Source organism: Coenobita brevimanus, chromosome 27 (genome assembly GCF_032717465.1).
Source record: "Coenobita brevimanus isolate Jiangsu-jjx chromosome 27, ASM3271746v2, whole genome shotgun sequence".
Classification (NCBI taxonomy): domain Eukaryota; kingdom Metazoa; phylum Arthropoda; class Malacostraca; order Decapoda; family Coenobitidae; genus Coenobita; species Coenobita brevimanus.
The window spans coordinates 430,835-443,887 of NC_136980.1; the positions used below are offsets into that span (position 1 = coordinate 430,835).

At 39.0% G+C, this 13,053-nt stretch overlaps 1 protein-coding gene across 1 annotated transcript; it reads right to left on the reverse strand.

Annotated features, from left to right (window-relative positions):
- Positions 1-192: 192 nt before the first annotated feature.
- Positions 193-12,880, reverse strand: LOC145394543 (tRNA pseudouridine synthase-like 1). Its single transcript, XM_080268377.1, has 8 exons — positions 12,771-12,880; positions 8,651-8,778; positions 8,025-8,155; positions 5,657-5,777; positions 4,535-4,699; positions 3,271-3,397; positions 1,533-1,643; positions 193-601 (listed from the first exon to the last, which is right to left on the reverse strand). The coding sequence occupies exons 2-8, from the start codon at positions 8,707-8,709 to the stop codon at positions 245-247; spliced, it is 1,071 nt and encodes a 356-aa protein (XP_080124503.1). The 5' UTR covers positions 8,710-8,778; positions 12,771-12,880; the 3' UTR covers positions 193-244.
- Between the last annotated feature and the right edge of the window lie 173 nt (positions 12,881-13,053).

Genomic DNA, 13,053 nt, shown 5'->3' on the forward strand with positions numbered 1-13,053 from the left:
ATTCATAAGATATTAACTCCTGTAATCTTCTTTACTTCAGTCTTTCTTGTGTGTCACCAATTCCTCATTTCACCTGTCACAAGTCTTATCGTTTTTTGTTTTCATTCAGCACAATTTCCAACTGTTCTTAAACTTTCGATTGCTTCCTGTGTCTCCTTTGTTTTCAAAAGGATTAATATAAAAAGCAGGTACCAGTATTGTAAATTTAGGATAAATTTATCTAATCAGACAAAATAACAATGATTTAAGTCTCAGAATCCTTACTGTGGTCAGGGCAAAGAGAGAGGCTATCAGGGTTTGAACTATTTTTAGAATTAAAATTATTTTCAAGGTTCAAACTATCATCAGTCAAGTTTGAACTAATTTCAGGCTCTGAACTACTTTCAGAGACTAAGTTATTTTTTGTGGATTCATACTCTGCTCCAACAACAAGTGACTCAGGGGGATAGTGTACGTTAAGAAGGAAAAGACCACCAGCCGGAGCTAAAGTAGCATGTTTATGGTAGTTAGAGGCTGCTGGGTGGTCTAGCATGTACTGTACATCACTGATATCTAGCCGTCCTTGACCCACACCCACCAGCACACCGACTATTTTCCGCACCTGGAGGGGAGAGAGAATTCAGTTATACAGGACTCTGTCCACCTTAGCTTGGTCTAAAATTACCAGCTCTCAATAATGAATGCTGAGCTATAACAAGAGATTAATAAAGAATATACTGTTGGTCATGAAGAAAATGCTATACAGTATAAGGGATGTACAGCAATACTGGTGCTGGAGACGGATGCCTTCATGTGGAGGCATTGATATACCTGGACGGTTCCACTGTTCAGTTATACAATCATCATAATCCAATCCCGTGTTGCCCCATGAGGAGCGAAGAAACCCGGGACTAGGCAAGTTGGTCCTGACATTTAAGATGATGACATTTAAGATGAAGTGACCAGCCTCACTCATCCCTGAGCGGCATTATGTGAGCAATAAACTCCAACCACTCCTTGGATATAAACCTGTCCAGGCTCAATCCGATTGGAGTGCCTTAATTGCCCAGTAAACCACCAGGTGCCATATTCTGGTTATATGGTTACTACCCAACATAGTAAATGGTTTCCTGGTGTACAGACACTGCTACTCCTCACCCTGCCTTAAGGTGGGAAAGGAGGTCCAGATGATGATGATGGTCAAAATACTCAAGATCATCCTACAATATTTATTATTATTTTTTTAATTTTATTTACAGGACCGTAAACTTCTCCTTATAAATTAATGTAGTACAGTACTTAAGATGATCAGGTTTATCATCATTATCATCCTGCCTCTTTTTCCTGCCCAAGGATGGGTCCAGCAGGGTTTGGAAAGCAAGAAAAACCATAACAAAGGGAGAACTGATCAACAGCATGCTCAATGAAAAGGGTTACACACTCATTCATTCACCATTCAATCCTCCACAAATCTTACTTCATCTCACAAGCAGGTTTAACACCAACTCACAGCTTTATGTTAATCAAGGATGGCATAATCACTAAAGTCAAACCTGCTTGTAAAGGAATGAGGATGCAGACACAGTGACATCCCACAGTTGTAATCGTTCATATAAGGGGTCATACTTTGGGTCAAGGAGTGGTCGTCCAGGGGTCACGCTAAGCTGAAAAAATTAGACGGGCTGAGTTATTTCTCTCTCTGTCTCCTAACATACATAATCTCCCTTTATCTTATCCTAAATGCATCTGCTGTATACACATCCTCTCCCTATCTATGGTCATAGATTTCTTTCTAGATGCACTGTTTCCTTGTATCTGTGACACTAATAGGTTGTATCATACTCTCACTAATTTGAGGTCCCTTGCATCTCTTCCATACAGATTTATTTCTGTACCTGGTATCTTAATACAGTCAAGTCGCCTATGGCAAGTGCTTCTATGGCATGGTTTTCTATGACACAGCAAGGTGCCAGACCCCCAAAAAAACGAACCACACCCATAAAATACCCATGGCGCAGGCACGGCAAGTTTAAACGCGGGCAAATTCCCCTGGCGGTTGGCGTGCTCCCCTGTTTGTAAACAAAGAAGATGGTGACCACTCCAGCTCCAACTGTGGACTTTCTTCTCTCTTATGAGGAGGTTACACTTCACCAAATTCAATGTGTTAAGTACTGAAACATTAAAGATTCTTTCGGTACTGTGACTAGTTTATAGGTTTGTTCGTAAAACCGCTACGAACGGGTTAGTGACGAAGCATCTATCTCTGAGCTGAGACAAAGTATAATGCCTCCCATCATCATCACGTATATAAGAATGATTATTAATGTGTTAAATGTAAGTTCTGTTGACACTTCAGCATACAAACTTTATCAAATAAACTTCTTCAATCAGTGCTTGACCAGGCAGCCTCCACCATTTAATGTTTTGGATGGTCAGCTGATCTGTGTCTACTTGGCCAAGCTTTTTTCGCTCAATCTGCGGCGCGTGGTATTGCCCATGTGGACACAAGGCTGATCACCCTCTCGTTTTTTGTGCCTATTGTTACGTATAATACATGCACTGACTGATTGCTTGATTGTGTGCATGCGTAAAGTGGGGAAAAATGAGGAAATGTGGGGTGAAAAGGGGGACTTTGGGCAAACGTCCAGGACCAAATACCAGTTTTCCCATAGGTTTTGTTATTTCTATGGCACGGTTTTCTATGGCACAGGCGTGGTCCAGAACCAATTAGCCATACCTTAGGCAACTTGTCTGTATATTCTTATATGTTACTTATGCTATCTATGTAAATACAAAAATGATATATATACAGTATATACAATATAAGAGACTAATTAGGTGTCACAGGCAAACTTCATCAACATGAAATATTTCTATGGTACCCTATCGAGAATACTGCTCTTCTTCTTCCCTCATTCCATAAAACTTCCTAATTTGAGAATACTTCTCCTTATCTTCCTTCTTCCCTCATTCCATAAAACTTCCTAATTTGAGAATACTTCTCCTTATCTTCCTTCTTCCCTCCATGCCATTTCATTTTCTAATTTGAGAATACAGCTCTTTATCTTCCCTCATTTCATTTCCTAATTTGAGAATACTGTATTGCTCTTTATCTTCCTTCCTCCCCTCATACTATATCATTTCCTAATTTAAGAATACTACTCTTTATCTTCATTCTTTCCTTCATGCTGTATCATTTCCTAATTTGAGAATATTGCTTTTTTATCTCCCTTCTTCCCTCATGCCGTATAATTTCCTCATTTCTGCATTATTCTCCCACAGTTCACTTACCCGAGAGATGCTGCGTGTGGTGGGGACAGGGGAGCTTCTCTTGGCAACAGCTGCAAAGGTAGCAAAGTCGTGTGTCCCCTCCAACAACTGGCACACAGGCAGTACACGCTCTACATCAAAAGGTGGGCTGAGCAGGAAGAAGGAAATGAAGAGTTATCGTTATCATCATCCAGGCCTCCTTGCCCACCCATAAGAGTCTTGCTACAGCTCATTACAGTTCTGATGGAAGCCAAGGTGAGAGACACTTCATTATAAGAATACAGTTAAGCTATCAGCCTGAAGTAATAGTCGGTCTTACATTTCTGTACTGTCAAAACTCTGCTATCATATATAATTCCACAGAAAAAAAAAAAAAAACAAATCCTAGATTTCATAGCTGTTTTATTGTTTTTCCAGTATGTATATAACCCTTCCTGTGTTGTCATATTATCTTGAATTTTATTCTTGCAAGCACCAAACTACTTTCCTGTAGTCAGAGGAGACCTCTCACCATGAAAGACTTATAGGAAGTTTTCATAATCTTTCAATACACTTAAGTCTTTTTTTCCGTTAATTTTTGCTCCCTCCCAACAATTTTTGTACAAAATAGGATGATCTCTCACAGCGAATGGATAACTGGAAACTGTATCTCACAAACACCACTTCAGAGTCTCCCCTTAGCTGAATAAAACCAACTGGAGGTAGTAAGAATAAAGTCAACAATAAATAATCTGAATGCAAGTGATGGTACTTAACACTGCCAGTACAATGATGACAAGCTTAAAATTAACTACGGTATTCTAAGCGGATGTGGGGATTTCACAACACCTCTTCCTTAGTGATTTATTTTGCACATTACACTTCAAGATCCTCTTGTATATTACTGGTGCAAACTAAGGCCTGTATTCTCATTAGGTACAGAAGCTCTCTAACACCTCTTCCTTAGTGATGCACAGTATGACAAAACTGGAAGGATTTATCTAATAAAGACGAGGACAGTCAGGTGCAATATGCTAAATAAATTGCTTAGGGAAAGGTGTTAGGGAGCTTCCTTACCTGACAAAAATATGGGCCTAACTCTATGGGTATATTAAAATGATATAAACAGCATAACTGGAAAATGTTCAAGTATAAAATGCAAAATGCCTGACTGATATTAAAATGATATACATAGCATATACTTCAATGTGAGTGTATAACAAGTAAAATACATGGCTATGGAAGAGGTGCAACTAAGCCCTCTATGTCACCTTGAAACTGCCCTAACACAGCAGTATGCTTTCACCTGATCAGATACAGCTTCTTGAATTCCGCTGCAGGAAGGAACCTCTCTCGTTCAGCTTCATACGAAGTTTGGTGTGGGATGACGGCTAAGCGGTAGACGTAAGAGCGGTGAGTGGCACTGTGACGAGCGTGAAATTCAGGGGGGACTATCACCGTCTTATGTATTCTGGGAGGGAAGAAGAATATGGGATATGGCAAAAAGGTGGAGCTAATTACTGTCTTTCTTTGATCAAGTGTTGCTAAACTTGTAGGCTATGAACCATTACCATTTTCTGTACTCTAGGAAGCAAAGACAAAATGGGATAAGGGGGAAAAAATGCCAAACTGAAGGACCTTTCTCTCATAAAGTGTTGTTAGTTTTCTACTCACTTTAATACAGTATATATATAGTACTAACTCTTACTGTATTCAGAATTCCACAAAACAAAACAGGTAGGTGGTGGGTACTGATGACAAAATGGGACAAAGTGTAAGGGTAGAACCAGGCGATGTTTTTGCTGATGGTGTTGCTTATTTTCATATTAACAGGAGTGCAGGTATGGAGTTTTACTGTCCTCTGTACCCTAGGAAGTAGGTGTGGTAAAAAAAAAAAAAAAAAAAAAAAAAAAAAAAAAAAAGGATACTGGGTACACATGAAACTACATATTTTTCTGTGATGGACTGTTGTTAATTTTCAATACAAATTATCATTCACTCAATACATGGACATAATTTCTGCTTTTAAAAAATGCATTAAATGATACATAATTTGAATACAGTGGCTGGTACTTTATGCATCAGCAAGTTTTGTCTTTCTTCAATACCCATTTACCACTGGAAAATCAACATTCTCCTCTTTCTGCTCTCATTTATCATGCATGTCTTACTTTTACATTTCATTATATTTCTATATTTCATTATGTATCTGTATTTCATTATATTTCTATATTTCAATCACTGACCAATCATGCACTACTAATAGAATCATTTTGCTTCTTGTCTTTGTAAAGTTTTTCACATCACCACATCAAAAAAGTACAATTTTTCTCTGGTAATTACACATATTTCTTCTTCAATATCTAAATGTACAAAAGCTAAAGGACTGCCTCATTTCCATGCATTGGAACATGAGACTCTATCTTACCTAATATCTGCATCAGATCTTATTAAGAAGGAATTAAGTCTGTGTGTAATATAAGCAGGCTCATAATATCCATTCTGAATGGACAAATCCACATGAGCCGTATTACACACAGCATGTACACCTGAAAGTAAACAGAAAATTAAGCATAACTTCTGCACTCTTCTAAAGGTAGGTATCATGATGCAAATATTAATCTGTACTGGGAAAAAAATTCCTAAAAATCCTTACTGCCCTTCTGGGGTTTCTAGATGACCTGGGGCACAGGAGAGACCAAGGTTAGGCTACCATAGTCCTGATCACTTAAACTGTAGGACACCAACTTACATCCCTGGCAATGTTCACATGACAGAAAAACCTCTGACCACTGCTGGATTCAAACTATGGTGGGTTAGTGCACAATCTTCACTGATTTGAGGCCTTTAGCAACCATGTCACCAAGGCCACCAGACCCAACCACCTAGCTCCCATCCCATTACTGCCTTATCAGAAGCACATGGGCTGGCGATAGGCAACTCAGTCAACACTCCAAAGGCAAGAGGGATCAGCTGCTCACCCCTAAGTAGCATTATACATAAGCAATAAACATCAGTCCCCTCTAAGACCCTCATGGGCCACAGATGCATGCCTTATAATCCAGTATCAAACAGAAACCTTGATTAACAGATCAAAACTAACACTACATGTAAGCAAATAAAGTACTTCTAATACCTGTTCCATACCAATGCATTTCATGATCTGAGAGCATTAACTGTCATCTTAATCCTATTTCCATGTTACCCTACTAAACTAGGTGGGTGTAATCCAGACTCAAAAAAAAAAAAAAAAAAAAAAAAAAAAAAAGCAACAAAGTGCCCAGTGAAATGAGTTATATTCAGACATCAGGCAAGGTTTCAAAATTCTTGCCACCATCAAAACTGGCAAATGTCTTCTACATTTCCTTTGATTTAGTAACCTTTGCAACACTTGCTGAGTGCACCCTAAACCATTCCACTGACTGTCGAAGTTAAACAATGGATGAAAACCTTCCTTCAGTCCAATGATGCATTTTTCACTTTATTCCTGCTGTCTCAATATGGTCTTATTCTGTTCTGGAAAATTTTCAAACTGGAATGGTCAGATATAGCCTTTATTTACCCCTTCACTACAAGATGTCACCCAGAAACTTAATAAAACTGTCTAGACATAGTAAGAATAATCAAACATATCACCAAACTGAAAAGCCTGGATGAAAAAAGAATGGTTACTGAAGAACATTCCTGTAGAAACCAACAGTTACACATCATCTGCACAGGAACTGTACATCAGTACACATCTGTTTCAGCATACTACAAGACAGTAAAACATAAGCAGCAATACATTATGAAGAATTACTACTGTAATAAAAAATACAAGAATAATTACTGGAGGAGACAACTAAAAGGTCAGAAGAGGAGGAGCTATTAATGTACAAAGATAAATAATATCATAAATAATTACACATATATGCATAAAGAAGCATGAAGAACTGGCATGTGCAAATATACCATATGCTGGCTGGCAGGAGACATATATCGTATACTCTTTAACTATGACACAAAACCCCTACATTAAATTAAATCATCTGGGAGAACAAAATACAAATATGAGAAATGAACTAAATGAGCATAACATTTCAGCCAGGGGATGTTATTTTTACTTCATTCTTGTCACCGCAGATACTTTAATTCTGTTTAGAGGAGATATCTAAGGATTGAAAAGATTAATGAGGGTGATACCTAGCCACTCCAGTTTTAAGAGTCACTCCTAAGTTGAATAAAATCATCCAGTGACTGAAAGAACCTACAGATATTCATCTATGGTGTCTATAGCCAGGTAACTCAATCCTGGAGGAGATAACCACAAAGTGCCTCCAATTTATGTCCTGTGGCCCTTCGTTTCGTTTCGTTTTCATTTTTAAAGGCTCCAACATGCTTGCATGTGTCGGCCTTGGTCACCTAATGGCGGCTCTCCACGCTGCACGATCTATTGCAGCCTCCCTGTTCAGTCTCTTAACCCTGAGGTCACACTTAATGACCTCGTCCCATGTCTTTCTTGGTCTATCCCTCATAACCCCACCCCCAATATTAACAATTCTCACCTTCCTTGGATACAACAATGTATTTCTAATTTTATTCTTACTTCCACTGTATAACTTAACTCAGCTTTGGAAAGATTTTTAGAACTGGGAAGATGAGCTAAATACATCCTTCATTAAGGTCTTCATTATGAGAGGTCTGCTCTTAGGGAATTAAATTCGTCTGGAAGAAGCAAGAGAAGAGAGAACTAATAAAAGATGTCACCAGACTGAATAAATAAAAAGGTAAACACAATGATGCCACCTGTCCCTCACCCTTGTCTGTTCTGCTAGAGAAGGTAACTCTGCCAAGGTAGTCTGGTTTCAGGCGTTCAAGACCCTTCTCTAAACAACCAGCCACACTACTCACAGTCTCCTCTTGGGCCTCACACTGCTTCTGTACACCTCTGGGATTTTGGAAAAACTCATATTACTTATCTTCACTTAGTATTCAATGTGTGCTGAATAAACAGAAAACTACCATATTTTAAATAATTCTGACTGAACCAAGTGGACCTAACATCAAGAATTGTAGACATGTGGCAGTGTCTGCCAGGGTGATAAATGCTAAATAGTGTCAAGTTCTTTGAGACAAATCTTGACATTCTGGGACAAATGAATGAAAAGATACAACTGTGGTGAGCCAATACTGACCACCTTGAGCTGTCACACAAGTCTGAGCTCTCCTGGGTCGGATGGTGACGATCTGGTCATAGAGGACTAACAAGAACTGCGTCCAGTAATCGTCATAGGGTATCATAAGGTATGATTCTGATTAATGATTTAGGGGTTAAAAAGCAAAAAAAAATCCTTTATTTCTGACTTAAAAACAACTTTACATTGCATCCAAAGAAAACTTTAACTGAAGTAAAATGTGATATTAATATGCTCTGTGTACTGACCTTAGTCTAGTTCCACAGTATCCCATATAAAAAAGGTACCGTCGCATAATACACGGCATTAACCTCCACAGGTTCCAGCTGCTACCCACACGTTTCACCTCTCACATCAGTTTGTCTGATACTTATACCTGAAAAATAACATAGACAGTTGACATGGATGTGACTGAAAGCATCAGGTGCTCTTACATGATTAACATTATCCAAATCAGTAGGATGGAGAATGAGAGTTTATCTGTATATGAGACAAATGGAAGGAGGATGAGGGTGAGACCAAGGATGAAGTGGAGGAATGGGATGGAAAGATATGAAAGAGGGGTGTGTGAGCTGGAGGGAGGGCAGCCAAACAGCAGAGGACAGGGTGACATGGACGAGGTTTGTTTGTCGTCACCCCTTACTGGGTTATGGTGTAAGGTTAAAGACAGATAGAGGATGACAAAGCAAAACTGACAATAAATGTCTTCTTCATCAACTTTATGAAGACCAAGGATCTGAAACAATGGACCTGCATTCAGTAGACTGTACAGATGACCTTTCAGATACAGTATTCACATAAGTAGGGACTTAGTCAAAATGAAACTTTTAACATTAAATTAATTTAAAACACCAGTACCTGACAACATACACCCAAAAGTGTTGAAGGAATAAGCAGATGAGCTTAGCGAGCCTCTTGCTATCCTTTATGAACAATCAGTTCAGACTGCAACAGTATCCCACAGCTGGAAGAAGGCAATTGTATCACCCATCTACAAAATTGGAGGCAGGATTGAACCTGGAAATTACCATCCTGTAAGCCTAACGAGTATCATGGGAAAAATTTTGGAAGAAATTATCAGAGACAACATGATAAAAAGCTTGGAAGAAGAAAGAACTTATGCAGTAACCAACATGGTTTTAAAAGTGGAAGATCTTGTCTAACCAATCTGTTGGAAAGCTTAAAACACTAGACAAATGTGTGTGACAAAAACAACTCCTTTTATATAATATATTTCGATTTTGTCAAAGCATTTGATACCATGCCACACTGCAGACTGATATATAAGCTTTGTAGGGTTGAAACTGGAGGTACCGTAAAGTGCTGAAATGGACTGAAGACTTTCTCTCTAACAGATTACAAGCTGTAAGAGTAAATGGAGTACTGTCAACACTGAAAAAGTAACCAGTGGCGTTCCTCAAGGGTCAATACTGGGTCCCTTACTCTTCTTGGTGTACATAAATGACCTACCAAATAATGTAACCTCCAAATGCATAATCTTTGCTGATGACACCAAAATATACAATCTTGTGACACAGTAATGGAGAACAGAGAGTTGCAAAATGACATAGACAAGATGATGGAATGGTCTATCACATGGCTCCTGAAATTCAATGCATCTAAATGTAAGGTCATGCATATAGGAACAACTAACCAAAGGCATACCTATAATAATGATGGTACACTCATAACAAAAGTCAATGATGAAAAAGATCTGGGAATTTTCAGTGACAACATAAAGTTTGATAGTCACATCGACAAAATTGTTTCAAAGACCAACAGTAGCCTACGTTTTATTAGAAGAACCTTCAAAAACTGGACTGATGAAGAGTTTGCCAAAATCTACAGGACATAACTCACCCACATCTTAAATATGGGGTCCTGGTATGGTCACTCCAAGGGAGGCAAAATATTAACATGCTGGAAAAGGTACAACACAGGGCAACTAAGACAGTCTTAAAGACTTGAGTTATGAGAAGCGACTGCAAAGACTGGGCATACCCAAGTTGGAGGACCAACGGAAACACGGGAATATGACAGAAGTCTTCAAAATCATAAATGGACTAGAAAATGTAAATCCATCAGAATTCTTCCAAGATGCCAATACAAGTGTAAGAAGCCAATCCAAGTGAATTTTTAAGAAAAGATTCAATAAATGACAAACAGGAAACACATTTACACACATAGTTGTAATTCAGTCGAACAATTTACCAGAAAATGTGAGAGCTCCTTCTGTACATGTTTTCAAGAGCAGTTATGACAAACACATGGCACAAATGGAAATGGAGGCGGACAATAGGATTTAAGCAGATCATTAGTAAACCTGTGGATTTTATTGGTACAGTACTGTAGAAGCTTGATTTAATGAACACTGATTTAGCAGAAGCCTGAGATAATGGAATCATTTTTTTGGTTATTTTTTTGCCCAACAGAAAGGAAAATTTGTTAAAATGAGTATAATTCCGTTAAGGAAATTCCATTTAAAAAAAACACCGAATTACTGGAAAAAGTCCCATAAATCGAGCACGACATCAAGGCCATACCAGAAACACTCTCCTGACTGGTGATGTGCGGTGTTGCCACACATCTCCACCAAGCTGCCTCAGTAACATTAGGGACTTGGCGACATGGCTCGATGTGTTCACTTGATCCCCCAACTGTAAACAACTGCTCCACGCGTGTGCGGCTTTGTCTTGGTATTGTGGCCTTATTTGTTTGTTTGTTTGTCTTTTTCAGTGAACCAAAGCATATATGAACCATGCCTAAGGTAGAGGAAGAGATGGAGAGAGTAAGTCTTTTTCTTGCCCCAAAACTAGATATAATTGAGAAGATGGAGTGCCATCCCTCATGCTCCCCAGCCCCTATGTTACCCCTGTACCACCTCAAGTATTGATGGAGGTGACTCTCATGGTGACTAAACCACACCCAGGCCTGACACAGGTTGGGGGGGGGGGCAGTATGGCTACCTGTGTCAGGCATATTTCTGCAACAAGTGCAGAACTTATACTTTTGAAGGTAAACCTTACTGTAATTTACTATCCCTATTTACTATACTATTGTACTGTACTTGGTTTGCTACTATCCTCACCTTGTTCTTTATGTGTGAATATTTCACTACTCCATCATTACTGTATGTATCACAGTTAACATGTACACAATGCAGTAATGCATTTAAGTGGGGGTATTAATTATGGGTTCAGAATGCTGTGTAGCAGAGAGTTAGCATAGTCTGCTAGGTTTGGATGTGCATTGTCAGGAACACAGCTTGGCCTCTGCCTTCAACGATTTAACAGAAAGTACCTCATAATACAGGAAAAGTTTCCCTTATATTGAGCCTTGGTTATGGAACTCAATTCTGCGGAAAATTCAAGATAACAGAATGGGGTTGGCTGAATTAGTCCGTCTGTGCTTCTACCGTATGTCTTTATTGGTAAATCTTATTACTTTTGACTTGTAAACAAAACAGGCATATTAATTACAAATCATCATGTGCTGTGACCAAGAGTGAGGGCATTACCATTGTGTGCAGTCAGGTAAAAAAAAAATGTCCACTTAACAAATTAACTGCGCATGGCGGTTTTTTGGAGGTGACCGTGGTGCGCAGACATAGAGGCAAAAGTGGAATTTCCCAAAGGAAAAATTTTGTCTTAGGAATTGAAAAAGCACATGCCAAAGTATAGAGTAATGAAATATTAGCTCAATATTTACCTTGGTAAGGCCATGGATGAACATCAAAGTGACTGATTCCCTATTGGAATGTAAGGTTTTCATTTTCTTTTTCAGTGTCAGTTTTGAAGGCTCAAACATGCGTGCATGGGTCGGCCTTGGTCACCATGGCACTATATTCGAAACAGGGCTGTATTGAGCAGTCGCACTCGGATCAGCCCATGTTGTATAGAGCAGTTAACAGGTTAAGTTAGGGTACTTCACTGCATCTTCACACTTGGGGCATGCCCATTACTTTCCTTCCTGAAGTATCCTATCAGAACCATCATCGGGTTGGGTAGAGAACATACCAGGCCTCTCCTGATTAACAAAAATTAGCCAGCATAGATGTAAGTTCGATGAGATGGAATATTTGACAAACTGATGTCCCTCAATAGGCTACTCACCTTACATCAACTACACCAACGAGTCATGGTAAAACACTCTTATGTTTTATTGCTTGGTTAAGGTTTGTCACATTATTATTCTTGGTGCTGTGATCATGTGAACTGTAACCACGGGAAAGTCTGATTATTAACTTGGGTCAAGGTGGTGGAAACAACGAACGTAACTATTTGGAATATGGAAGGTCTAGGTGAAAATTGTAAATAAGTTTTTATACGAAAGCAAGCACACACAATCCAAGCCAATCCTCCATCTCACCCAAAACATGTTGACATTCCCTCAAAGTGTGAAATCCCTCCAGCCAGCCCCCGTGGCGTAACAGTCAAGCAGACATGTGAGGCAGCAGACGACGCTCAGCTGATCCCCGCCATGATTCCGGATGTGACGTCATGCTCTGCCAAGTCTCAAGAAAACAACATCTTACTCCCACATAATTACGATTTTCACCATAATTTTGGCCTAATCGTTCACCCTATTATATCTCCAATTTTTAGGAGTATTTATATTAAAACTGACAATTGAGTAAAGGTAATTTATGAAT

Coding starts and splice junctions, on each gene's coding strand:
- LOC145394543 (XM_080268377.1), bottom strand. CDS start 8,709: ATGCCGTGTATTATGCGACGGTACCTTTTTTATATGGGATACTGTGGA. Junction 8,156..8,650: donor TACTGTGGAACTAGACTAAG/GTCAGTACACAG, acceptor CCAAAATCCCAG/AGGTGTACAGAAGCAGTGTG. Junction 3,398..4,534: donor AAGAAGCTGTATCTGATCAG/GTGAAAGCATAC, acceptor CTTCCTGCTCAG/CCCACCTTTTGATGTAGAGC.